The sequence below is a fragment of the Candoia aspera genome, chromosome 7, assembly GCF_035149785.1.
Source record: "Candoia aspera isolate rCanAsp1 chromosome 7, rCanAsp1.hap2, whole genome shotgun sequence".
Taxonomy (NCBI): Eukaryota; Metazoa; Chordata; class Lepidosauria; order Squamata; family Boidae; genus Candoia; species Candoia aspera.
The window spans coordinates 74,207,386-74,234,431 of NC_086159.1; the positions used below are offsets into that span (position 1 = coordinate 74,207,386).

General features: G+C 40.0%; 2 protein-coding genes across 4 annotated transcripts in view; one reads left to right on the plus strand and one right to left on the minus strand.

Annotated features, from left to right (window-relative positions):
- The window catches only part of FGFR1OP2 (FGFR1 oncogene partner 2), a 17,896-nt gene extending 16,717 nt beyond the window's left edge, over positions 1-1,179 (minus strand). For both annotated transcript variants that reach the window (XM_063308130.1, XM_063308128.1), the window contains exon 1: positions 1,040-1,179. The gene's annotated coding sequence lies outside the window, so the exon portion shown is untranslated. The remainder of the gene's footprint in view (positions 1-1,039) is intronic.
- On the plus strand, positions 1,088-27,046 carry INTS13 (integrator complex subunit 13). Of its 2 annotated transcripts, XM_063308125.1 has the most exons (18): positions 1,088-1,215; positions 4,783-5,014; positions 6,508-6,582; positions 7,766-7,968; positions 9,291-9,371; positions 10,255-10,345; positions 11,588-11,716; positions 11,877-11,900; positions 13,488-13,572; positions 14,353-14,442; positions 14,666-14,755; positions 18,127-18,305; positions 18,649-18,819; positions 20,616-20,770; positions 21,241-21,471; positions 23,193-23,332; positions 25,114-25,249; positions 26,195-27,046. In XM_063308125.1, exons 1-18 carry the CDS (start codon positions 1,088-1,090, stop codon positions 26,232-26,234), a joined length of 2,280 nt encoding a protein of 759 aa, XP_063164195.1. In that variant the 3' UTR covers positions 26,235-27,046. The 2 variants fall into 2 exon arrangements, with proteins under 2 accessions (XP_063164195.1, XP_063164196.1); XM_063308126.1 differs by lacking the exon at positions 11,877-11,900.

Genomic DNA, 27,046 nt, shown 5'->3' on the forward strand with positions numbered 1-27,046 from the left:
TACCATAGGATAGCCCTTACCAGAGCAAGATTCGAACAGTTAGAGTCTATGGTCAAATACGGACAATTCCACCAAGTGCCATATTTTGAGAGAACATGTGTTTGTGGAGCTTCAGAAGTGGAAGACCTCGCATGTGTTCTATTCAACTGTCAATTATATGCCTCAGCAAGAGCTCATTACTTACAGAACCTTATATTGGGACTCTGACAAAAGATTATCTTATTTCCTTCAGGGCAAACATATGTAGTCACTAAAACTGTTATGTTATCGTCAGGGCTGTCCAACAGAGAACATGTTTTATAGAACACAGTGTGGTTTCACACAAAGGTGATGAATTTGCCTACATATACAGTTTTTGAATTTTAACATCATTTTATTATATACCTCTGCACTCTGTTTTATTTTACACTATTTTATCCTACTCTTTTGTCCTTACTTTATCTCATCTTACTATATTTTATCTCTTTTATCTCACCGTAGTCTATTTTATCTCATTGTGCTTCACTTTGTTTCATTACTGTGGCTGACACCAAGCCTTGATAGGGTTAACTAACTAATCAATAAAGTCTGTCTGTCGGTCATACATGTTCAGTGACACTGACACTAAACTAGGCTTAAACGGGATGGGTGGATTCAGGCAAACCCAACCTCCCTCGAAGCTGGTGGTTCGCAGGGGGTCGAGCCTCCAGCATCACCCCTTCGTGACTCCCGGGCAAAGGCGGCCCACCTCCTGCGGCGCCCGGGTTTGTTCTCTCAGGCCCGCGCAGGAGCTTGGCCAAGACGGAGGGGCTCCCCCAGGCAGGCCCGTCCCACTCCATAACCCCGGGGAGCGAGGCGCCGGCGGACATCGCTCGCCTTCCCGCGCAACGAGGAGGCGCGGCCCGGGCCGGCCCGCGGCTCGGGAGCCGTTTAACGGCCCTCCGAACCGTCGTCCTCGCGCGCCCCAGCGCCCCCTCCCCGCCAGCCAATCAGAGCGCAGCAAGGCCTCCCCCTCCCCACAGCCCGCATCCACCTCAGAGGCGCGCGCGCGCGCACTCACCGATGGTTCCGATTCATTCCTCCCCCGTTAGGGCGCAGCGCAGGCGGGATGTGGAGGGACGCCGGCGACCCCGCTTCGCCGTCCGTCTACCGCGTCGCCCCCTTACACAGCGGCAGCTCGAAAGACAGGAGGAAGCGGCACCGCGTGGCCGGGCGACCCCATGGGGCAGCGGTGAGGTAGGTACGCGCAAGAGCGGCGGTAAGAAGCCGCTCGCCGCCGCTGGAGAGCCGAGGCAGGAGAAGCGGGTTATCGCGAGATTTGGCATCTTTCTCCCCCACTCTGTGAAGTATCGCGGGGCGAGTTTTTCGAGCGCCGCTCCCTCCGGGAGGCAAGCCCGAAGCCTTGCATTTAAATATCGCGAGGTTTCCTAGCCTAGCGTCTCGAAGGGAGGTGGGGAATTCCCCAGCCAATGCGGTTTTCCACCCGAGGTATCGCGAGGCGTCAATTACTCCTCTCCCCGCGCGATTTGCCCGAGAGCGGAAGATGCGTAGAGCCCAGCCTGCGGGTTGAGCGGGGCGTCCTTCTCCGTCGGAGTAGAAGAGAGGCTTTCTGAGATTCAGAGGGGCTCCTCTGAAGCGGCATACGGTGTGTGTGTGTGTATGTCGTTTTGGGTTGAAAAATACCGGCGGGGGCTCCTTAACTCGCTAAAGACCCCGGGCGGGCTTTCCACGTGCCATCTGGGCTGCGCAGGGGACCAAGTCTTGGGGGGAAGGCAGCAGTCGCTCCCCCCGATTTCCCTGGAGGGTAGCGCTTCTCATCCTTCCGTGTGTTTTACTGTGCGCCTTCATTAGCGTGTTTGTCGTATTGCGCATTTCATCCTTCCCAAGCTTTCTGCGTGCGATTTCGCGGTGTCCTTGAAAGCTTCAAGTGGGGCCCGCCTTGAACCCCGAAACACCTTTCGCGTGTCTCTGTGTGCAGCAGGTTCAGATTCCGCAGGGAGAGGAGGAACAGCTTTTTCCAAAAGGAAAAGAAGAATACAGGGGATCTGCAAAAGGCAGTGCAACTCCCCGCTCGGCCTTTTGACTGAGCATCTTGCTCTGCAACTCCAGAAAGGGTGAAAGGGGTCTGTTCCAAGGAGCCCCCTGCAGTTGCAGATTGTCCTTCAAACTCAGGCTTAGCAGTGTTGGTAACAGGCCATGAAACCAAAATAATCATACATGCATCGTGTTGTCATACAAATGACTTGCCTAAGTCGTGTTGTTTGAGTGATAGGGTCACGATGCCTGTCTCACCTTCTCTCCGCTGCCTTCTGCAGATGCTGATGGTCTGACCTAACTTTGAGTTTTTGCCTTCTGAGCTATTGGCTGAGTCCAGGCGATGTGCTAAGTTGTTATTTACTCAGCCCTGGATATAAAATACATCATGCTTGAATTCATTCAGCATATATTCCCATAAACAATGGTTTGCAGGACATACAATAGTAACACATCGTATTTTGTTTAGCATGTTCTGTGGAATAACATATAACCAGTAAGTTTTAAGGAGTGTGAAGATGGAACACCAGGATGTCTTTGTGACACAATTTTGGTGAAGGTTAAAAAAAAAGTCATATCTCACATTCATTAGTGTTCATTTGATGCATTTCTAATACTTTGTTTAAATACTGATTTTGAATATTATGATTGCCTTACAGCATTGGATAAAATTGGTATTTATTTGTATTCCAGAAGACTTGATGCTAAAAATGATTTCCAGTTGCAAAATTGTGTTAATCTGCTATATGTAAAGGATAATATCTATGTGGTTGTTAGGGGTCAAAAATGACCTGATGACTCATAGTCGCTATGTAGCACGTAAAAATATAAGTGGCTTAGAGCTGTTTCACATCCTACAGCTTGTAAATTATCAGGGACAAAGTTTTAGGCTGCAATCCTATGCCTGCTTATAGAGGTCTAAGTCCTATAAGGAGTGTTCCCACAACATGCTGAACTAAAAAGCCGGGCTAGTGGTTAAACAGATTTGTGCCCTTCACCATTTTAACGTTTGTTGCACACAGCTCTAAACAGTCTTAGGAAGTTGACTGAACCCCAAGTATATGTCATTTTCTGTTGTATAGAAATTGGAAACTGTGATAATTCGCCACTCTCTAACTAGGCCTTGTGGTTTAGCATGTAATGCAAAACAACCCTTTCCTAATCAGGGAGGGAGGGAGGGAGGGGCGGGCTTCAGACAGTCACTCATGCCCTAGTCACCTCATGGTGTGACCACTGCAATGCACTCTACATGGGGTTGCTCTTGAAGACCACCTAGAAGCTTCAGCTGGTCTAGAATGCAGCAGTGCAGGCAGTAATGGGCATGCCTCAATATGCCCCGTAACACCTCTGCTTCATGAGCTGCACTGGTTGCCAGTTTGCTTCCAGATGAGCTTCAGGGTGCTGGTTGTTACCCAACAGTGTTACACCCTACATTGCATAGGGCCTGGTTACTTGAGGGATCACCTGGCAGGGGCAGTTTGGTCTGGCAGGGTTGGTGTGCTCTGGGTTCCATCAATTAAACAATGCCATCTTTGGGAACCCCAGAAGTACGCCTTCTCTGTAGCAGCACCTGCCCTCTGGAATGAGGTTCTCCCCAAGATTTGAATGACGCCCCCACCCTACTAGTGTTTTGAAGGCCCCTGAAGATGTGGCTCTTCACCCAGGCCTTTGGTGAGGACAATTTATGCCCCTTTTCTTCCTTATTCCCTTCTGGGTTTATTTTCTCTGCCAGCTTTGTTTTGTGTTTCTTGTATTGTTTCTTGTTTTTAAATGTTTTCAACAATTTGTAAACTGCCCAGAGTCATTACAAGTTGGTGAACATATAAATTTAATAAATTATTATTATTAAATTATAACAAGTGTAAAGCTCAGTGAAATGTGGCTGAGTAGATTGAGCACACACACACACAAACACAGGATTGTTTGTTTATATCTGCAAACTGTTTTGAAAGGAGATCATACAAATCTGTAGTGTTTGTGTTTCCAGTGAATAATAAAACTGATTACAGTTTACAACTTGCCAGTTGAGTTGGGGCTTAGCACCTATTGTTGGTTTTCAGGCTAATCTGATTAATTTTTAATAAGTTTTAATTGTTTTGATTAATCCTCAAATCATAATAAAGTCTTCAATGAATCTAGTTTAAGCTGTCTATGTGGTTTTCTTGGCAGCAGTTAGGAAGCAGTTTGCCACTGCTGCATTCCAGGATGTGTGTCTTTGTGTGTGTGTGTGTTTCTCCCAGTTTCACAGTCTAGTTGCAGGAGGTTGTGGCACCTGGCTGACCTTGGCTGATCTCAGAAAAGCCAAGTGGGATTAGACCTGGTTAGGACATGAATAAGAGAAATCCTATGTTTGTTGTCAATACTGGGATGTGATAAGAGTTTCACGTCATAGTAAATTTGGAACATACAATATTAATAGACACAAAACAACAGAACTGAACAAATCCTAATGGTCAAATGAAAAATTGTCCAGCTGAAATCCAGTAGGTATAGCAGTGTAGCCTAAGCACGTAAAGTATTATGTGATAAATATCTGAAAACTTACCAAGTAGTTCCATATCTTCACTTTTGTGGTCTGTCTCTCTCTCTTCAACGCAGTCATAGAAGCTTAATTTTGTTTAAAACATTCTTTGTGTGCGTAAGAAGCTCTCTTATGCAAAGGATTTTAAATGTCATTATTTATAAATTGCAGTACCATCTTCTACATTTAATACCCTAGTTTTTAATTTATATAGTGCTTGTCTAAATCTTTCATTTTATTTGTTGTAGAAAGAAAATGAAGCTTTTCTCGGAATCACACAAAACAGTTTTTGTGGTAGATCACTGCCCGTATATGGCGGAATCCTGTAGACAACATGTTGAGTTTGATATGTTAATAAAGAATCGGACCCAAGGAATCATACCTCTTGCACCTATATCACGATCACTGTGGACCTGTTCAGTGGAATCATCCATGGAATACTGTAGGATAATGTATGATATATTTCCTTTTAAAAAACTAGTAAGTAACAATTACCTTTTATAAATAAAAGGTTTTGTAAATAAGAGGCTCTGTGCTACTATGCTCATACTTCATGCTAAGCCATGATTCTTGGTTACCATGATTGTTGACTGCATCATCCACAATCAGGGTAAGTCAGATCCCCAAGAGTTAAATAAGGGCTTAGAGTGAAACCTTGACTCTGTCTAGCAACACAAGGCAAAGTATGTTAATTTTTAAGATTCTTTTGCCACTTGGACTTTTTTTTTACCCTTATTTATATTATTTATTGCTGTAATTTTATATTGTATATTTTATTCATTGTATTGTTGTTTTAACTGATTATTGTAAACCGCCCAGAGTCCCCCAATGGGAGGAGATGGGCGAGGACAGATTGAATAAATAAATAAAATAAAATTTGAGTTTACTGTAATGTACTTTTTATTAATTCAATTGAGGATTATAGACTAACATACTGCATCTTCCGTATTTGGATAAGTTGCCCCATTGGCTTTTTAAAATACAAAATTCTTCAAGGTCAGCACTAAATTATTATATTTTTAAATATACATAGAGGAAAATGAATTAACTAGAAGCTTGAAGAAAGCTTAGTTCATAACACAATCCCATGCATATTTTCAGTAAAGCAGACTTCTAGTACAGAGGTAGGATTGTTTTTTCTTTAATCTTACAGTCAAATTGGAGCTAGGATGTCAGGCGCTAAATGCCAGCGAAGTGGATGGCCACTTCTGGCATGCTTCCCTGCCCATTTTTGCATAGACACATTGGCTGTATGTTCATATGATGTGCTAAGCCATAGGAAAGGGATAACAACCCCTGTTATCATTTTATGCCCCTCATACTTGTACGGGGTAGTTGGGGCAAGGCCTAAGAAGGAGCTAGAAGGACCAAATCCTGCAGGTCATGGTTGACCACAGGCCTGACAAGGGATCAGGTCACATTCTTACTTTATGATTTATAATTGTACAGTATGTTCTTTTATGAAACATCTTAGAGCATTCATGTGTGAATAAAATGAGTTCTGATAATTTTTATTCATACTGTATGCTATTATATTTGGTATATGCATAAGCCATAAAAATCAACTGTCATATTTATTCAATGAATGCTTATTGGCAAATTGTTTGAAGGAATTGAGGGTGCCTCCCTGGACTCAAATTTTATGAAATGTATTGACACAAGTAAATCCTTAGCTTTCCCATAAGGTGATATTCTACAGATTATCCCTTTATCCTGTAACCCAGGGTTCCTCAACCTTGGCAACTCTAAGCTGTGCGGACTTCAACTCCCTGGCTGGGGAATTCTGGGAGTTGAAGTCCGCACAGCTTAGAGTTGCCACGGTTGAGGAACCCTGCTGTAACCTACAATGGGGTTATCTTTCTTAGAAGGAACTCATTTAGTGTTACGCTTTATGAAATGAAGCATGACACTAACTTCATGAAAATATCTGGGCAGTGCTGGTTGTATCATTAAACTGTTATATACACTTTCAGGTGAACTTCATTGTCAGCGACTCTGGAGCAAATGTCTTAAACTCGTGGAACCAGGAAGATCAAAACTTGCAGGAGGTAAAATTAAATTCTTGAGGACTTGCACAACTGTATTTACTTCATAATAAAGCAGACAAATGTTTGCTTGGATTCAGACAAAGTTAGATCCTACTAAAATCAAAGGATAAGTCAGTCATGGCTTAAATTCAACTAAATCTGGAACTACTTGGTGGGACCGTACTGAAATGGCATCTATCAGTGGAATATAGTCTTTCCCGTTCCGTCTGTTCTGGAGAGTTGTGAGTCCCCTCCGGAGCAAACCTGAGATGCGTTGATTATGTTACGGTACTTTATTTATTACATTTCTGTTACATTTATGAAACCCAGGGAGTTTATGATTTCCCCCATATCCCATTTTATTCTCACAACAACTCTGTTGAAATAATTAAGCTTATCTGCTGAATTTTAGGGCCAAATGATGCTTTCAACTCATTCTCTCCAGTGCTGGTCTGCTAAAATACGCAAATTACAATGTTATAATCCAGTTGGTTTTTTAGGGACAGTAATGAGAGGGTTTGGCTTTTTTCTGGTGATACTGTTGTCCCACAAAGTTCATTTTCTTTTGTTTCCTATTTAGTTCTATGGAACAATCTGGTTGTTCTTTGAAGATTGCCCAAATCAGCAAGGGTTTATTCCACTGCTCTGCTTCACAGAGCGATGCGTTGACTAGTTGGCTAAGCGTTTATCAACAGATTGGGAAAACACTGTCAGACATTTGCCTTTCCCTATCATACAATGTCAACTTACAGTTAGAGCAACATCTTTGGCTTCATAGAGTTTTGTCTGTAGTTGACCAAGTTCAAATATCAACATAATCTATTTGGCAGTTCACATGAAAATATTTGAGTCGGTTAACTGTACATTCATTTGTTATTTTATTTTTAAAGTATTTATGTTCTGAATCAAAACAAATATTCTCCCATCATGGAGAAAGCCCAATCCCGGGCAGCCAGTTGCTATTCTGCAGCGTGGTGGGACATTTACAGAGTAGGGCTTAGGAAGATGGTTTTAGGTTTAGAGAAGAAGGAATAGAAAAAAGTATTCCTGTTCAATTGAAATGAAAACATAAAGGGTTTTAAATCCAAGGGTGCTGTTTCATGTCCATTAAATTATATAGAAGAAACTTTTCTTACTAGGATCTCTCTAGCTTTAGAAACTGAGAATGTTACTGATGAACAAAGCCTGTTTCTTTCTTGATCAGTTAATGGCAGCGTTAGCAGCCGTTGGGCCTCCCAACCCTCGCGCAGACCCAGAATGCTGCAGTATCCTTCATGGCTTGGTAGCAGCGGTAGAAGCTCTCTGCAAAATTACAGAATACCAGCATGAGGCCCGGACCTTATTAATGGAGAATGCCGATCGTGTTGGAAACAGAGGACGGATCATCTGTATTACTAATGCAAAGAGGTTTGTGATACCTATAATGTTAATGTACCAGTCTTAGAACTAAGCAACACCCTCCCCCCCGCCCCTTGTTCTGATTTGCCTGTAAGATTTGTAGACAACTAAAAAGTTAACCAGTTCAGTGTGGCCATTTGCATTGTTACGGAGCAGGTACAGCGATGGCATTTCCTTGGAGTCAAGCTCGACTCCTGGGGAACATATGGCTACATCCATGCCATATAGAAGTGGTTGGCCATTGCACATTCGTGTTCCAAATCTACTACTAAGTAGAGCATTTGTTAATACTGAAGATAGGACCACCGGGTTTTTAATTTTATCCTGAAATCACATAAACATTTTTTCATCAACTTTTGAATCAAGATATTAATTAGTAGTAAAACCATTATTAAGGTGAAATCTCCCTTGAGTTGAGCTCAGCTGCTGGGGATTAGACTGACATGTCCTGTTGCTTCCTTGGGAGTAGGAAATAAGCATTTTACCATACAGGTAATCCTTGCTTAATAACCACAAGGGGGACTGGCATATTGGTTGCTAAGCGAAGTGGTCATTAAGCGAATCCAACCCAATTTTAGGACCTTTTTTGCAGTGGTTGTTAAGCAAATCACCACAGGTGTTAAGCGAATCATGCTGTTCCCCCTTGATTTTGCTTGCCAGAAGCCAGCCAGGAAGATCAAAAATGGCGATCATATGACCACGGGAAGCTGCAATGGTCATAAATGTGAACTGGTTGCCAAGCACACAAATTGTGATCACGTGACTGTGGGGATGGTCATAAGTGTGAGGACTGGTCGTAAGTTGCTTTTTTTCAGCACCGTTGTAAGTCTGAACCATCACTAAACAAATGGTCATTAAATAAGGACTACCTGTAGAGTGTTTTTCTCAGTTTCCCAGATCAAGCTATAGCCTTGGGATTTCAGAGCCAAATTTTTCAAGATCAGTTAAAATTGGCTAGTTGTTGCCTCCTGCTATGTCAGAGAGAGGGATAAAGTATGAAGAACAGCATTATGAAAGTAGAAGGGCTAGGTACATGCAGCCTGTTTCTTTCCATTTTATTGACAGGTGAATGTATTCTGAATTTTTAAAAAGAAATCACAGATTAATGTGGGAACAGGGGAAAACAATGGCAAAACTCTTATGAATTGAAATTTTTTAGCTTTTCTGCTCCCATCTGACAAGATCAGACAAAAGCTGCCTGAATTCACTAGAGCATACAATAGCATATTTTAAAAATAATCTTAAATAAAAACATATATTCACATTTCCATAGGTTATGATGATTGTTCTGTATATTTTTTCTAAGATTGGGGTGTTTCCTTCCTTTCCAGTGATAGCCATGTACGAATGCTTGAGGAATTTGTCCAGGAAACGATACATGAGCACAATAAATTAGCAGCTAATTCTGATCAGTAAGTGCAGAAATCAGTAGCATTTTGACTATGTCTTATGTTTTGAATGCGTAATCTAAGAAAATGAACTGTGCAATTTCATTGTGGAAATTGAATCTGTCAGTTGTGCGACCTGTATGAATTGCACAGAAAGTGAAATAGTTCAGTGGTAGAGCGCATGCTTTGCCTAAAAATAGTATCCTGTTCCATCTTTGACATCTTCACGTAGAGCCAGCAAGATTCCAGCCGCAGTTCCTGGGAACTCAGGCAGTGTTTCTCATCTTGGCAGCCTGAAGATGTGTGGACTTCAGCTCCCAGAATTCCCCAGCCAGTATGGCTGGCTGGGGAATTCTAGGAATTGAAGTCCATACATCTTCAAGTTGCCAAGGTTGAGAAACACTGATCTAAAATTTCAGTATGCTTTTAATGAAGCCCTGGTTTTTCTATTTCATCAATTTCTTCAACTAGTTAAATGGGAATCCCCATCTATGCTCCATGTGATGAGAAATGGTGGCCAAATGCTCCAATCGTAAAATTTACATAGAAAAATGTAGGAGAGCATGTAGAATAGAATTAGATGTTCTTTACGTATAATTATTTCCTGCATATTTCCTGCCACTTGGATTCTATATTTATTTATATTGTTTTTTTATATTTGTAACTTGTTTTTACTTTTTAGGGGGATTTTAATGTTTATTGTTACAATATTTTATTGTAAACTGCCCAGAGTCCCTCTTTTGGGGGAGATGGGTGGTAACAAAATTTGAATAATATCATATCACATATCATATCATATCATATCATATCCATAATACAGTTACCTCTAAAAGTTTTGGCCTTTAGTTTTTATTAACAGTTGATGCTCCATTATTTGCTTTAAAATGAAATATTTTGGCTTCTTTAGTCTTATGCAGATCCAGAAATGTGAGCTGGTTTTAATTCATACTTATCCTGTTGGGGAAGAAAGCCTTGTATCAGATCATCTTAAAAAAGAGGTAAGGCTGTTAAATTAATGTATAAACTCACATTGGTGAATGGTGTCTTTAAAACATCAGTTAAGCTTTTACACAATATCAGAGGCAGCCAACCTACAAGTCCCTCCCCCACCCCCAGGCCACAGCAGTTTTTGTTTTTTGATCTTTGTTATTAAGATGTAAATACAGGTTTCTTAAGGTTTTAGGAAATACACCTAAAGCCTATTTTATGTAAACCTCTCTCCAGACTGCCAAAAATAATTAAAGCAGGCCTAAAGGTTTGGATTTACCCATTATTATATGACCATCTTCAATCCTAATAAATTTTTTAAAAAGTATTACATCTATTTGATAGTAAGTTCCCCTTTCCAAATGTATTCTGTACACCAGAGAAATCTTTATACTCCTAGGCAAATGCAGCTGCTACAACAGAAGAAATGCATGTGCAAAATACGTAAAATCACATATGTAACATTTATAAAATACATGCATAAAATCCAATTTCCATTTTGCACAGGCAGAAAATGCGTAACACGTGCTCATGTAGAATCCCATTCGGATTTCATGGACATTCTGCTTTAATGCGTAGGCTGTTACACCAGCAGTCCATTAAATTAAGGATTTGCTATAGTAGAGTGTAAGTCTGAGTTTTGGACAATCCTGAATTCCCAGATTTCATTCCATCCTGTACTTTTATGCTGGGTGTCAAATATCTCTCTTAGACTAGTCTAGCTGTTCTCTACACTCCTGATAAGAAGTGTTATGTATGATAATAAGAGCCATATGTATGTTTGGCTTTTGGAGGTGTCGTGAGTACAGGTAGCCCTCAGCTTACGATACAATTGGGACTGGCCAGGAAGGTTGCAAATGGCGATCACATGGCCCCAGGATGCGGCAACCATTGTAAATACATGCCAGTTGCCAAGCACCTGAATTTTGATTTTGTGACGGGGGGCGGGGGGTGATGCTGCAATGGTTGTAAGTGTGAGGACTGGTTGCAAGTGACTTTTTCACAGCCATCGTAACTTCGAACGGTCGTTAAACAGATGGTCATAAGTCGAGGACTACCTGTATTGAGAGAACAGTGAATTTAACATTCTGATCACATTCTCAGAAAGGTACATCTGATAAATCATTCATTGGCAAAGTACTTAGAAAGCCAATAACAATCCCTCATTTTTTAAATATATTTGTTACATTTTAATATACTGCTACTATTCTATGTCTGTGTATGTGTGTGAATTTTTCTTTTTTTTTAAAAAGCTCTCTCCTGTTTTAACCAGCGAAGTACATAGTGTTCGGGCTGGACGGCATCTGGCCACCAGACTGAATCTTTTAGTTCAGCAGCATTTTGATCTGGCTTCAACTACTATAACTAATATCCCCATGAAGGTAAGGGTGTGAGAACGGCTTCGGGCTGATGTCGCTGAACCATTTCTTTTAAATATGTTTAATGGTTTTGCTATTTATTTTATTGGAATTATTACATTTGCTTTTTTTTTTCTCTTCATATCACTTTTTTTCTTTTTTCTTTCTTTCTTTTTTTTATTAGCCTACATTCAATGTCTGTGACCAGGTTAGTAACTTTTATGGAGGAGAAAAAAAAAGGATCACAGAACAAATGACCCTCTTGGCTTTTCAGCAATTGATTCAATTGTTAATGTAGTGTTTGTTTTCTTTTGTTTTATGTAATGGTAGCCTCGTTTGCTTCAAATTACTTTGTCTGTGATTCTTTTGTTTTTATACATGTGTTAGAAATTTCTCCCTGCTCCCCCTTGTGCATTTTAGTGGCATAGTGAGCCTTTCTCTCCTCTGTGTCATTTCCACATCCTCCCAACATAAAGGTGTTTGTAACAAGTGAAAAGCAAGAAAATAATTTCTTCTCCAAATAAGGCAGCGTTCTTTTAACAAGAAGTGGAGAAAAAGGAAAGCACTTTTGATGAGATAATGCAGTGTGGCCCTTTATCAGTATACATAAATATATATTTCACTGGTATATGCAGTGTAATCCTGTGCATGTTTATTCAGAAGTATGACCCAGTGTGTTCCTTGCAGCCTGCCACCTATTAAGTATGTTTAGGATTGCAGCCTCAATAGTTATTTTCCCCTGTTTTATTGGCCTTGTTTGTCCCTGTGGTGACCGCTGGAGGAAGCCAGGCATTCAAATTATAATTGGGCAGACGTAAGAAAGAACAGCATTTCTATTTGCATTTGTTAAAAAAAATGCACAGAAGGAAAAGTTACAATAATAGCTAGCGTTGCTCTTTCCTGTTCATTAGGCTTTAGCCATTTTAATTACCCTTCAGTAGACTCCAAATATGCCTTGTAATGTTTGCAAATACCTTGTTTGCAACTTACCGACCTGTGTGCTGCTGGTCTGCTTTTTCTTCTTGCCTTTTGTTCTTTTTAGTGATAGTATCTATGTTGGGTTTCCTCTGTATTATTCCTTTAAAAACTAAATCCTAGGTTGGTTGGTTTTGCTGATCTGCCATACTTGATGTTTGTTGGTCTGCCCCAGCCGTTTAAAGATGCTGCTTATTTTGCTTTTTATCCTTATGCATGCAGTTTGAACCAGGGCAGCTTCTAGGCTTCTGCTGTGGGAGCCAGATAAGACTGTGTGCGGTTTCTCTTGTTAACCCGAAAAAACAAACTTCCATAAAAATGAAGAATGGCTAGGCTTACCATTACTACTGGTTCCTTAAGAAATGGAAATGCTTCTTTATCGGCCAACTTATCACTGGATCCAAGTGGGTGCCGGATCTGTTTTTATATTGCATTTTTTAATTTAATTTGGTAAATACAAATTAAAATGAGTTCCCCTCTCGGCTTGTCATTATGCCGGGAAATGTCATTTCAAGGAACCTTGAGACTTGGCAAACAAAAATGTGTATTTACATGGAAGTAGGTGCTTTTGAACAATGTAGGATTTTCTGAGTAAACATACATTGGATCAAGCTGCCTACATCCTTTTTCATGGATCAGTGAAGAGGCACATTTTCTCAGAATTCTAATCTATTCGTATTGTGAGCATTTTTTCCCCCTTTTGGCAATTTTGTATTAAAAGGCAAAATGTAGAATTGTCCCTCTGTGGATTAAAAAAAGAAACTCTGAACTTAAAGGAAAATGTTTGTTCGTATAATGTTACAATGTTTGTTTTTTAAAGGAAGAGCAACATGCCAACACCTCTGCCAATTATGATGTGGAACTGCTACATCACAAGGAAGCACATGTAGACTTTTTAAAAAGTGGTGAGTATGGCAAACAATCAAGAATTGTATCTGCAAAGGAACAAGAAAATAATTCTTCATTCACAGCAATGGATTATAAGGATATTTTACACTTTTTTGAAGCAAGAACAGCAACAAAAAGAATACAGGTAGTCCTCGCTTAACAACCACAACCGAGACCAGAATTTTGGTTGCTAAGCAAAGCAGTCATTAAGCAAATCTGACCCAATTTTACGACCTTTTTTGTGGTGGTTGTTAAGTGATTCACCGTGTCACTAAATGAATGGTTGTTAAGTGAGTGCTACCTGTATATATCATTTTAAAGCAGTTCCAGCTTACTGGTTGGGACCTGCAGAATTTCTTATACCAGCGAAACACCAGCTTCCTCTTTTGACTTCCAAGGGAGTTTTGTAGGAATCAAAGTGAGAAATCTCTGTTGAAAGAGTTCCAGGATCTAAACCAGTGCTACTGTGTCTTCGGAGTGATTCCGGCTGTGCTAATGGGATTAGTCTGCAGCAGAGCTTCTCGACCTTGGCAAGTTTAAGAGGTCGGGCTTCGACTCCCAGAACTCCCCAGCCAGCCTTGCTGGCTGGGGAATTCTGGGAGTCGAAGTCTTCCCTTCTTAAACTTGCCAAGGTCGAGAAACATGGTCTACAAAATAGGTTGAGACCTCAAACAGCATACATTCTTGTTCCCAATATTAACGCTTGTTTTGGCAAGACATTTCTTTTGTCCCCTTTTCAGTCACGTCGCTATTAAGGTATTGTCAAGCCATATTAATCTTTAAACTTTGTGTTGCAGGTGATAATCACATGGGTGGCAGCAGCAAAGAGGGCACATTCAGAGAAACGGTCACTTTAAAATGGTGCACACCAAGAACAAATAGCGTTGGTAGGTATTCATTTTTCCTCCTAAAGGTTTTCACGTGTTGCTTAATTCCGGAGATTGTCCTACTTCTTCGTCGTCGTCTTCTTCTTCTTCTTCTTTTTTGGCCACTAAGTTACAGTATAATGGGCCATGGGCATGTTTTTGAACGAAATGCCTGCCTGTATGACACGACTTAATTGAGATCAGATATTCTGTAAGGGCCTTAAAGGGACGCCTTCTTTTTCAGAGCTGCACTATTGCACTGGAGCATACAGGATTTCACCTGTCGACGTGAACAGCCGACCTTCTTCTTGCCTTACCAACTTCCTCCTCAATGGTAAAACATTTCCACTCAGCCCTCAAATGATACAACAACTGCATTTTAATTACTGTGAATTTGGGATCGAATTAGGAGAAACACCATCTGAGACAGGGATCACGTTTAGGGTTTGTCCGGATTTAGGAAACGGCTTTAGCCCTAACAGGGAATCCGCACTTCTGGCAAAAATGGAGGAATTCTCTGGAGCACCCGACCCTGCTGTGAAGGATAGAGATTCAGCTCCTGTCTTTGCTGACCCTGGTTTTCCTTTCCTTAAGGATGCTGTCAGCCAGACCTTGATTTTTTAGGTTGGGCACACAGAATGGCCTTTGAATGGGAAATACTGTATTCTGCTATTTGGGCGAGATTCACCTAATGGGAGCCAGTTTAGTCCAGTGGTTCGGGTGCTGGGCTGCCACTGAGGAGACCCAGGTTCTAGTCAACCCTCGACCATGGTCGGGGTTGAGTTCACAGACTTGCTGTTCTAGGGGAGACTGGGAGGAAGGAGCATTGCATGTGCTCCCTTGAGCCTCTGAAAGGAAGGTGGGACACAGCTCTTAACACATTGCTTATGTGATATTTGAGAGCCGGTTTGGTGTAGATCGGAAGGTCGGCGGTTCGAAACTGCGCGGCGGGGTGAGCTCCCGTTGCTAGGCCCAGCTCCTGCCGACCTAGCAGTTTGAAAACACGCCAATGTGAGTAGATTAATAGGTACCGCTTCGGCGTGCAGGTAACGGCGTTCCATTCAGTCGTGCCGGCCACGTGACCTCAGAGGAAGTGTCTACGGACAAACGCCGGCTCTTCGGCTTTGAAACGGAGATGAGCACCGCCCCCTAGAGTCGGACACGGCTGGACTTCATGTCAAGGGAAACCTTTACCTTTACTTTGGTGTAGTGGTTAAGGCACCAGGCTAGAAACCGGGAGACTGTGAGTTCTAGTCCCACTGTAGGCACAAAGCCATCTGGGGGACCTTTGGCCAGTCACTTTCTCTCAGCCCTAGGAAGGAGGCAGTGGCAAACCACTTCTGAAAAACCTTGCCAAGGAAACTGCAGGGACTTGTCCAGGCAGTCTCCAAGAAATGGACACAATTGAACAGATTAAAATATAAATATAAATATAAATATAAATATAAATATATATATATGGAAGAGATTTTATTCAGTGGTAGCTGAAGTGGGCAGGTGGCTTCCCAAGCGTTACAGGGTATGCAAATAAATTAAAAGTATATATACATATAAAAAAAATTAAAAGGCAAATAAAAAGTAAAAAAGCAGGAGACAGGATCAGAGAGCTTAGATTCAGAACTGCTCACCCGTCGCCATCTTGAGGCCACTTCCTGCAATTGCTTGCTTTGTCAGTGAAGACAGTGCAGCGGAGCCAAGGGTTACAAGCTGCTGGCACCAGTTTGTGATGTCTCTTTTTAATGTTACTTTTATTGCAGTTTTAAAAAAAAATAAATATAAAGAAGCAATATACAGCAGCAGGTTTTTTAAAAAGTTATACACACATGTCCAACAAATGAATTCGTTACTAAGTTATAATGCCAGAACAAAAAGAAAACAAAGAAGTATCGAATAAAATAAACAAGCAGCAGAAAAACTCTTAACAGATTAACATACTAAGTTGACACAAACCACCTCAATATATCACACTTCATCCAATCATTTAATAACAATGTATCAAACTGCATATAACCATTTAACTAGGCTTGTTAAATAATATTAAATTTATGCCAAAAGGAAACATACTGTGTCCTGTTTTGACTAGTGGTAAAATTGTCTTTTCAAAAATGAATACATTACATATTTCTTGAATATAATCTTGGATATCTGGGGTAATAGTACTAACAAGTTTATGATGCTGCGGGTGAACAAACATCCCAGTTTATGATGTGGCTGTTCACCTGGAGCTTTCAGTTACCTGGTACTGCTGTGTGGTTTTGTTTGGATGATATTATCCTGGGTGCCCAGGGTTTTAGGCAGTTTATGGTTTTAAATAAGTTTTCTAGGTTTTATCACTCATTTTTAAAACATAACTTTAAATTGTTTTTTAAATTGAATTGTACCCCTGCTGTAGAGTAGTTAATCTTAGGTAGTTAAGTGGAATAGACTTTTGATAAAAAAAATGAAATAAATTAATCTGCCTTGACATCCAGCTTCTGCTACAGTAAACCCATGGCTTTATGGATTGCTTGGAAGGAGGGAGTGCATGTTAAATCTGAAGGTCTGTTAATTCTGAACTTGTCATTTGTGTCAATTTATGTAATTTACGTGAATTGGTGCAATTACCTAAATTGGTGCAAATGACAAATTTGCACAATTACATCAGTACACAAATGACATAAAGTAATGCAAATGACAAAAATCAGGTAGTATCTGAGCAAACATTTGTCCATTGTATCCAAAGTCTGTTAAATCAGGCTTTAAACAATGCATACCTCCCACCTCCCTGGTAGACCCCTAAAGCATAGAGAGTTCTGATCTTGTTAGGGAAACTGTCCAAAGAAAACATCTGGGGAGGAATAAGGGAATCCTGAAGAGCTATAGTGTTCCTTTTGGATATGTGATTATAGAGATTCTTCTATTTGAATGGCTTCCTGAATAGAAGACATAAAAACCTACACCCAAGGTGACATCTTTATCCTTCCCTCTTCCCTAAACGGAGGTTAGTAAAGACATGGGGGGAAACGTCCTACAGGCATATGATTACCTCTTGCTTGGGAGAATCAGCAGCCCCAGGGTCTTGACAGTTTCATGTTCTGAAACAATGATCCCACATCTGTTTGCAGAACTGAGAATAAAATAGTTGATGTCAATAATGGAGTAAATGGAAAAGAAATGGAAAGGTCCCCACCATTGCCACCAGTTGTTTTAACTCCTAGGCTCATTAATGTGCAAAGAAAAAAAAAGAAATATCTGTTTATCAGAGTCATTCCATAGGCAGGATTCTGTAATTCCTTACGGGGAGTCTTGCAGTTCTTCCTGCCCGTAGAGAGGAATTAATGTGGTCATTTTTCCAAGGAGAGGATTTTCTTCATTCCCTCCATTTGCATCCATCTTAGCCATCAGAGAGCTCCTCAACTTTGTTCAAGGGTAACACCGAGCTGGTTGTTTTATCCATCTTGTTCATTAGACCAAACTAGCAAGCAGAATGAAGAATGAACGTTCGTAAAGCCATAAAGATAGGTAGGATCGGAATTGGGAAGAGGCTCTGTCTCTCAAGGAGTACATCAATGAATGGGAGGGATAGGTTTGTCTTCCACTGTAGGAAAATCTCTTACTTGGAATCTAGAAGTCCATTATTGGATTAATTTTTGATTAGGAACCAGAAGGATGATTGGCATACAATATTATGCTAAGTAATTAATTGAACATTTTCTCTTTCAATAGGTCGTTCTGTGTTGTTGGAACAACCACGCAAGTCTGGCTCGAAAGTAATCAGCCATATGCTGAGTAGCCATGGAGGAGAGATTTTTCTGCATGTATTAAGCAGTTCTCGATCCATTCTGGAGGATCCTCCTTCAATAAGTGAAGGGTGTGGTGGCAGAGTCACTGACTACAGGATTACAGTAAGTTTTTTCTAAATCTAAAAAAACCCCAAGGCTGATTGTTAAATTCTAAGCTTAAACTCTAATGAAATATGAACAATCCTTGATTTACAGTGGTTTCATTCAGATGTAGCTAACCAGTTTTTTAGAAAATGTGTGAACGTTCCAGCTTTTGAAAACAGTGTCTGAAATATATTTTTTTTAAAAATTGTAATTGTTCTGTACATTTGACTTTGACATTGAACACTATGAAAATCTCTTTCAAACCATATTAATTTAACATTGAAAAAGATGTGTGACTGAAATAGATATTTTAGCCATCTTTTAGAAAGGCTGCTGATTTTATCTTATTTTTTCTGTATAGGATTTTGGTGAATTTATGAGAGAAAATAGACTCACTCCTTTCCTAGAACCTAGATACAAGAATGATGGAAGTCTTGAGATTCCTTTGGAACGAGCAAAAGATCAACTAGAGAAACATACCCGTTACTGGCCCATGATTATTTCACAGACAACCATATTCAACATGCAGGCGGTAGGTTGATCATGGTGGTCTTTAGGTCCCAGCCATCAGTCATGTTTTACTTACAAATCTCCAAGTCTAATTTAAGATGGAATTCCTTTCAAGTAAACTGGGCAGTTGGGCATCTATGGGATGATTGCTTGATGGTAAATTGTACAAGTGGGTCTTACAGCAAAATACTCTATTTCTACTTCTGTAAATCTTGAGTTCCTCCAAGCCTTCTAAGGGCTGTTCCTTCTTTCTCAGTGGCTATTTTTGTTTCTTGTCTGTCAGCGTTAAAGACACTGAGTTGGCTGTTAGAGGAAGTGCATTTTGATAACAGTCATTGGGAGCTTCCAGATGCAATGTTCCTAAATATTACAAACCATTGCTGGCCTATTCTGGGATAGAAATTGCAGTTGATTGTCCAGGGAATCTAACAATTCTTTTGGCTTGTGCATTTTGTTATGAAACAGTGGGCCTAACGTCAATGACGTGGCAGTATTGCCTCCCTCCAGCTTTATCTGTCCTGGTCTCCATGCATATCATTCATCCACCATGTTGAAGCAGCCTTATTTCTTAATAAATAGAAAATGTTTCACCCAGCATTGAATTTGAGCAAGTAATCTTCCATTATTGTCACCTTTCTCTGCCTTCCTGCTAATGTTTTGAAAATATGGCCTGCTTGTTTGGCATCCTGTTACTCAAAAGGTAATGTCCACCTGTTGACTTGAGTGTTCCATAAAGAAATGCACAAAGGCATATTTTCTTTGCTTAATGGCTGATTAAACTGTTTCATCATAAAACAGAATTATACTGTTTGGCTGTTTTTTTTCTCCCTAATACGTAGTGCTCAAAGTTGTAGAAGTGGCCAGAGATTGTTGGATAATTTGCTCTGCAGGGTATAAAAATCATTTGGCAAATGGAAATGCAAATTGCATATTTAAAGAGGAAGAACAATCCAGAATGTAATTTATCTTTCCCAGAGAGTTCCTCCTATTTGCCTCCATTGTATATGTTTCTGTTCACACTTTCAAAATGCCGTTTTTTCCCTCCTGAATGGATTTTTTTTTCCAGTCAGAAGTAGTACTAAACAATGAAAAAAATCACTAAAGATTTACTGTTTGAAGATGTCAAAATTCCCTGTGATTGCATTACAGGTAATTCTTGGTTAAAGTTTGTAACTGGGACAAGAATTTCCATTGCTGAGTGATGTGGTTGTAAAGTGCGATGTCACATGACTGTGCCGCTTAGCAATGGCAGTTCCAGCAGTCCCTGATTTCCGTCGTTAAGTGAGGACCTCACATAATTGTGACTTCCGACTTCCTGCTAGCTTCCCCATTGACTTTGCTTGTGGGAAGCCGGTAGGGAAGGTTGCAAATTGTGATCACATGACAGCAGGATGCTGCAATGGTCAGAAATCTGGGCCAGTTGCCAAGCACCTGGATTGCAATCACATGACCACGGGCTGGAACTACAAGGACTGGTTGTAACTAGCACTCGTTCAGTGCTGTTGCAAGTTTGAATGGTCACTGAATGAGTGGTCATCAAATGAGGACCACCTATATAAAGGCTAATCTGAAAACATTCATATAAAACCAAGTTATGCCTTTCTTTTAACAGAAAACTCTATCTTTCATAAGATTTGTAAGAATTCTGTGCTTATGTTTGTCTCTGGGAGTGATTTGTATTTTAGCATGGAAATTCAGCGAGTAATGAAACTCAGCAATTCTAGTAGTCCACTTTTTGAAAACCAGCCTGAGCTCGCAGTTAATATGCATGTCAAGGAAGTTCACAAAGAATCTTTGTTTTCATTTTTTATCTTCTAGGTGGTGCCATTAGCCAGTGTCATTGTAAAAGAAGCACTGACAGATGAAGATGTGCTAACTTGTCAGAAGACAATTTACAGTTTAGTAGAAATGGAAAGGAAAAATGATCCATTGCCAATATCAACAGTTGGAACAAGAGGGAAGGGCCCTAAAAGGCAAGTAATGGTTTTTTTTTTAAGTATATAATTAAATTTAAATTTTGGATGCAGAGATTAACATACCCACTCCCACCAATATAATTCTGTTTCTTTGGGTATATGTTACTATGCCAAAAACTATTTTTGTCAAAAGATGATGTCATAATATAATTTACTCTAGGAAGGTGGATGGCTTTCATGATTCCATTTCTCTACAGCAGGGTTTCTCAACCTTGGCAACTTTTAAGATGTGTGGACTTCAACTCCCAGAATTCCCCAGCCATGGCAGGTTGGGGAATTCTGGGAGCTGAAGTCCACACATCTTAAAGTTGCCATGGTTGAGAAACCTTGCTCTACAGAGTTGAATCTTTCTTGGAAGAGGCAGTTGAAATATATCCAGCAAAACAGAAGTAGAAATAAATTAGATGTTTGAGCTTGTTGTTTTTCTTGTTATTGTCAATTGGGATCTGTCCTGTGTTCTTGTCTAGAGATGAACAGTACAGGATTATGTGGAATGAACTGGAGACTCTTGTTAGGGCTCACATAGCCAACTCAGATAAACATCAGCGTGTCTTGGAGTGTCTTCTAACTTGCCGAAGTAAACCTCCTGAAGAAGAGGAGCGCAAGAAACGGGGCAGGAAGAGAGAAGAAAAAGAGGACAAGTCAGAGAAAGCAGGGAAAGATTATGAATCAGAAAAATCCTGGCAGGAATCAGAAAGGTGAGCTTTCAGTGTTGGTGGAGTTGCATGAAAGTCATGAAGGGCTAGTTTTCCCTACCTTGGTCAAAAGTGGAATGATAGATTTCCAGAATACATTGACCTCCTCAATAATTTTCAGGGACCTGCTGGTTGTCAGCAGGACAGGTACATACAACACACCCATTGCTAGCTTCAAAGGCAGTAAGCTCCTGCTGGCAGCCTCTCCCAGCGCTGGTTTTGTATAGGCAAAGGGCACGTTGCAGAACCTTGCTTGCATTGCATCAGTAATTTATCTGAAGATAATACCTATTTTGAATTAACGTTGGAATACCTCTTAAAACACGAATCAATCACAGAGCAATATCCATTTTAATAACATTAATTTTACTCCACTAACTTAATGGGATTTTAATCTGCCTATTAATATCCAAGAAGGGTTTTTCTAAAAATTTTACCATACGTATTTGTGGATAAGAAGAGAATTTTAGGTACTAAAATACACCGAAAAATTGGGCTTGGCTTATCTGCAGATGGGCTTATCCACGAGTATCTGTGGTAGTACTTTTTAAAAGTACTTGTATATCCCGTGGATACTCACATTGAAGTCCATCTGCAGATAAACTGACCCTCAAATTTTTAACCAAAATACCATGAAAATTGTGCAACCCGCAGATAAGCCAACTGTGAAAATTAAAACATAGTGAAAATTTTGAGGGTCGGCTTATCTCTGGGTGTGGCACATTTTTCATGGTATTTTGATTAAATATTCAAGGGCTGGCTTATCCCTGGATGGGCTTCTATGCGAGTATATATAGTAACCTTTCCATAGATTTAGAATATTTTTAGAACTATAAAGCCCTAAATACGTAATGTAGAAATTACAAAACTGAATTCTTTATAGCATTTAAAGGCTAATGGAGTAGCTTAATCCTCATTCAAGATTTACTAGTACTGATCCCAGCTGTAGTTTTGAAGGGTCTGCAGTATTTTTGCACCCATTGGCAGAAAACGTTTGAAAAGGTTTTATGAATTTGTTTCCTGCATATCCACCACTGCTCCTCATTGAAAATTATCCATAGTGTCAGTTCTGATATTGGCCCCCTTGTGCTTAGCATTTGCTGTCTTGGAGAACAAATTTCTAGTGGCAGAAATGTTGGCATGCATACCAACAAATGAGCTTTGTGTGCTTCGTGCTGATGAACCCTTCTTAGATAAGGTGGTGGTTCAGCTGGACGTAATCATCCTTGCCCGGGAGTTTCCATCTTCAACTGCATATTCTTCACGTGTTTCTCAAGCAGTGTGATTAGGATGTTCTCTGCATTCGCTGAAAGCTCGTAGAGCTCTTGCTTTTTATGTTCATCAGGTCCTACTCCAGGTATTCCTTAGCTGGATTCTTGACATGGGTTTCCATTTCCTTCTGGCAGTTTCAGCTCTGCTGTGACTTGGCCCAAAAGCTGCAACAGGGACCATTGCGGACCTGCTTTGTGAAATTGGTGGCCTCTTCAGTTGGCTTCCCATTGCAAGACAGCTGCAAGAGGACCCCCACAGGCCACCTGTCCTCCCTGTGTGGATCCAAGGAAAGGCTCCTTGATTTTATGCCACCGTAGCAGTCATTGGAACCAAGAGGACTGATAGGAGTCCCGCCTTCTAATAAGACAAGGCTAAATAAATGCGTCCTACAGAATAAAAGTGTGCATCGTTGATGTCATGATTATTGGATTACTTTTTCTTTGTCTCTGAAGGCTAAAAGGTTTATTAGATCGTGAAAAAGAGGAACTTGCAGAGGCAGAAGTCATTAAGGATTCTCCCGATTCCCCTGAACCACCCAACAAAAAGCCTCTTGTTGCAATGGATGAAATGCCCAGCACTGAAAAAAATAAAGGTATAGTCCAAATAATTTCAAGGAGTGAACTGATAGCTGATTTGAGGCATATTTTTATGTATAGCAAAATACTCATTTAAAGGAAAATTATGCTGGATGAAGAGGATGCTGGTAAGGACTACAGTTAAACTTTTGTGAAGTGGAAAACTGCAGACCAATCCTATCTGTTTATATTCAGAGGTATGTCTGCCTGAACGTATGTAATGGGATTTATTCCAGAGAAGTAAGTAGAATTAAAGCCTGAAGGACGGCCTTGTTTGGTGTCAATTCATTACACCATGCATTAATCACATTAATTTCAACAAGACTTAAATCCGTGCAATGGTTACATCGTAGCCTAGTGGTTCCATAGAACGGATTGAAAAAGTCCTGCATCTGGACGCACAGAATGCAAAATACTCATACAGGATGTGGCAGGTTGCCTTGCGAAGAAATAACTCTTGAACCTTGGTAAATGTTTTTGCAAATGATTGCTGCTGCGTAGCAAGCAGGTAGACAGAAGACCTTTCTCTTTATGATGCTAGAAACCCTTAGCAGGTAGTTGTTCAGTTTTCACACAAGATAAAATTGAATGGTATAATGATCTCCCCCTTCATCAAAACTGGTTCTGACTCTGAAGAACTGGTGTAGTCTGATTACGTTTGTTGAGAAAAACTCACAAATATGCTAAGATTATGGTTGCCTCCTAATTACTTAACAAATAAAGCTCCTATACCATATTTCTACCAATACCAAAAATGTACACCATTTTTTAAATAATAACATTGATATAACTTGAAAAAGTCAGCTTTCCTATCCATGGGCTGGAGACAACCTCCAATCCCCAAGAGGTTGATCTTCACTTAGCATCTCATTCATTCTCTCTCTCATCTTTTACTTGTGCTAAGGAAGAAGACCAACAGACGTTGGGGGTAACGTGAATGCTAAATCCTTGAGCTCTCATGAGCCTTTTTTCACCTGGCAAGAGAGGGCATAAAAAACGCTCTCCATACAGTCTTGTCTTTCCGACAGTTCCAGAATTGGCCGAAAGTTCAGAAGGTTCTTTCTTCTCCTGTGTAACTTTCCTTGTCTAGTGAACATCGTGGTTCTATCTAAGCCAGTATCACCCCACTAACTAGGAGCAGTTAGGTAAATTGGGGACAATCATGTGGGTTTTAGTTAGCCCTTTTGCAATTTAACCTGAGGCCTTCTCCATGCCTTCTGCTATCCAGTTATTTTAATTTGCCCAGCTGACAAAAGTAAGAAAGGAGAGAGGAGATATGTACTCATGTATATTCTTCCAATGTATACGTTATTTGACATATGAGAGGCACAGTCTTGGGAGTATATATTTTACTATTTTATCAGTGCCCCACCCTAGCCACTTTTCTTCCATACGGGGAAGAGGCCGAGCGAGGAATGGCTAAGGTAAAATCATCAGCTCTGCCTTGTTTTCTGTTACCACATTTTTCTCAGGCTCTGCAGTTGTCGTTGTGTTCCAGTTCTGCCCCAAACCGGAATATCCCTGTAGTCTTCAAGCACTGGTGTCCTAGTCCCAAATTGCACTGATAAGGCTTTGCTTTGGATTTTCCTTGGTGTGAAAATGTCAAATAATGTGGATTCTATTTTTTTTTTTAATAAATTGGAGGTGCTGTTGTAGATTTTACTGCAGAAAGTAAGGCAAGTAAAATATGAACACAGGAAAAGTCATAGTTATTTTGGTGTGCTAGTACTAAACTAGGATTTAAGAATGCAAATTAATGAGGGCAGTTAAAGTTTCTTCATTGATTTTTATTTCTTAGGGCCGATATCTCTTCTGTCTCTGTGGAGCAACAGGATTAATGCTGCAAATTCTAGAAAACATCAAGAATTTATTGGCCGCTTAAACTCTGTCAACAACAAAACTGAACTGTATCAACATCTTAAAGAGGAGAATGGGTCTGTATCTCATCATAGCATGCTACAGGATGTGAAGTTATTTCTGGTTAACAACTTACCTGAAAATTGTGTCCAAAATACATTAAAATATAATTTTAGTAAATAATATCAGGGTAATTGATCTTGCCTTCTCTTTCTTCAAAATGGTGGTATTAAAGTGTTCTGCTAGTGACATCACATACTGTATAGTTTTCCACTTATAATAAGAATTATGAATAAGGAGCAGGAAGATTAAGTTTTTATTTAGCCTTTGAAACATTTCAGAGATTTAATTCTTGCAAATCTTGCCTTGTAAAGGAAACTTTTATATGGACATTGGGTGTATTGATAAAAACCAGTATGTTAAGGATACATTTTTCCTCAACTCAACAGGAATCCCCAAAGTGGATTATGTGTTGTTCAACTTAAATGGTAATTAAAGTTGAACACATAAACCAGCTTGGGGATTCCTGCTGAGTTGAAGTATAGGTTATAGTAGCTAGCTGGCTTTGGCATAGAGTAATGCAAGACAATCAGCCTCACTCCCCATCATGTTAATCATGATTAACATGATGGGGAGCGAGGCTGATTGTCTTGCATTACTCTGCCAAAGCCAGCTAGCTATTATAACGTATACTTCCAACTCCTGGACACTTCTTTTGATCCTGTACTGTGGATTAATGAAATAAACTATCATCCCTAAAATTCAGTGATTATGAAGCAAGATGAAACAAGCTTATCTTCAACAAGAGTTGAAAATATAAGGGAAACAATGTTAAATAATTGTTCTTGCAAATAGGCTGGAACTACTGTGTTTGCTGTGTTTTCGTTCTACACATACACTTTTTGGATTGTATATCTTAACTTTTAAAAGAGAATATATAAACGTGACCGTCAGCCTCATTTTATGAATTTTAGATAAATAGCAAAGGTATTCATTAACTTTTTAATTTCAATTTGTTTTAGAATGGAAACCACAGAAAATGGAAAGCCCAGCCGGCAATGAATTCGGGGATACAGAACCACATTTGCTCATGATGTATAAACTTTTTATGCCTGATTTGATATTTCTATCTAATTGTACAGTTCTGTTACTTTGATTGGTTTTTACATTTTTGTAATTTTAGTGCTTTTGTATGAAAATGCAAAATAAGTATGCTATTTGTTCCAGTCCCATTTGACTCTAAGATCAAATAAAATTTCAATTAATACTCAGGTCTTTATGACTAAATAAAAATGACTTTGCTGTTTTTTAAGAAAAAGCACAATGCCTCCAACTTGAGTTTTTTGTTTGGACTAAATTACATTGCTATACTTGAGAGTCCATGCTTTTAGTGAAATTCTCTTTAGCGCAATCTACTGTTGGGTCTGGGGACCCTGGATTTAAATCAAAGCTCTGTGATAAAACTTGCTGGAAGTGATCTTGATAAGATCTTAACTGCCTTTTATTACTAATTGCTAGAGAATGCAAAGAGGATGGTTTCAGTGGATTCAGAACAGGGTGGTTATCCATATGCAAAAAATATGCTCACTGAGACTGCAACCACCAAACTCATTTTCTTTCTTATTTTATTGAGTAGATCCTTCAGATTTAAGAAAAAAATAATGGGAAGATAGTATGCCGCTGAAATTTAAGCATCACCTGAACTTCCAGCAATGCCTCTGGATCTTCCACAGGCTCCATTAGGCATTCTTAGAAAATAAAAACATGAGTGTCTTGGCTCAGTGCTTTCTTCCTGGAAGATGGATGTTAAAGAGCTGCATGGATTCTGTACTGTTTGTACCAGTTGTTGACACTAAACAATACCAGTTGTCTTA

What these genes read in the sequence shown, in the direction of transcription:
- INTS13 (XM_063308125.1), top strand. Translation starts at nt 1,088, where the DNA reads ATGTGGAGGGACGCCGGCGACCCCGCTTCGCCGTCCGTCTACCGCGTC. An exon ending in CATTCAATGTCTGTGACCAG is followed by an intron (nt 11,901 to 13,487) that starts GTTAGTAACTTT and finishes TGTTTTTTAAAG; the next exon opens with GAAGAGCAACATGCCAACAC. An exon ending in CATCTTAAAGAGGAGAATGG is followed by an intron (nt 25,250 to 26,194) that starts GTCTGTATCTCA and finishes AATTTGTTTTAG; the next exon opens with AATGGAAACCACAGAAAATG.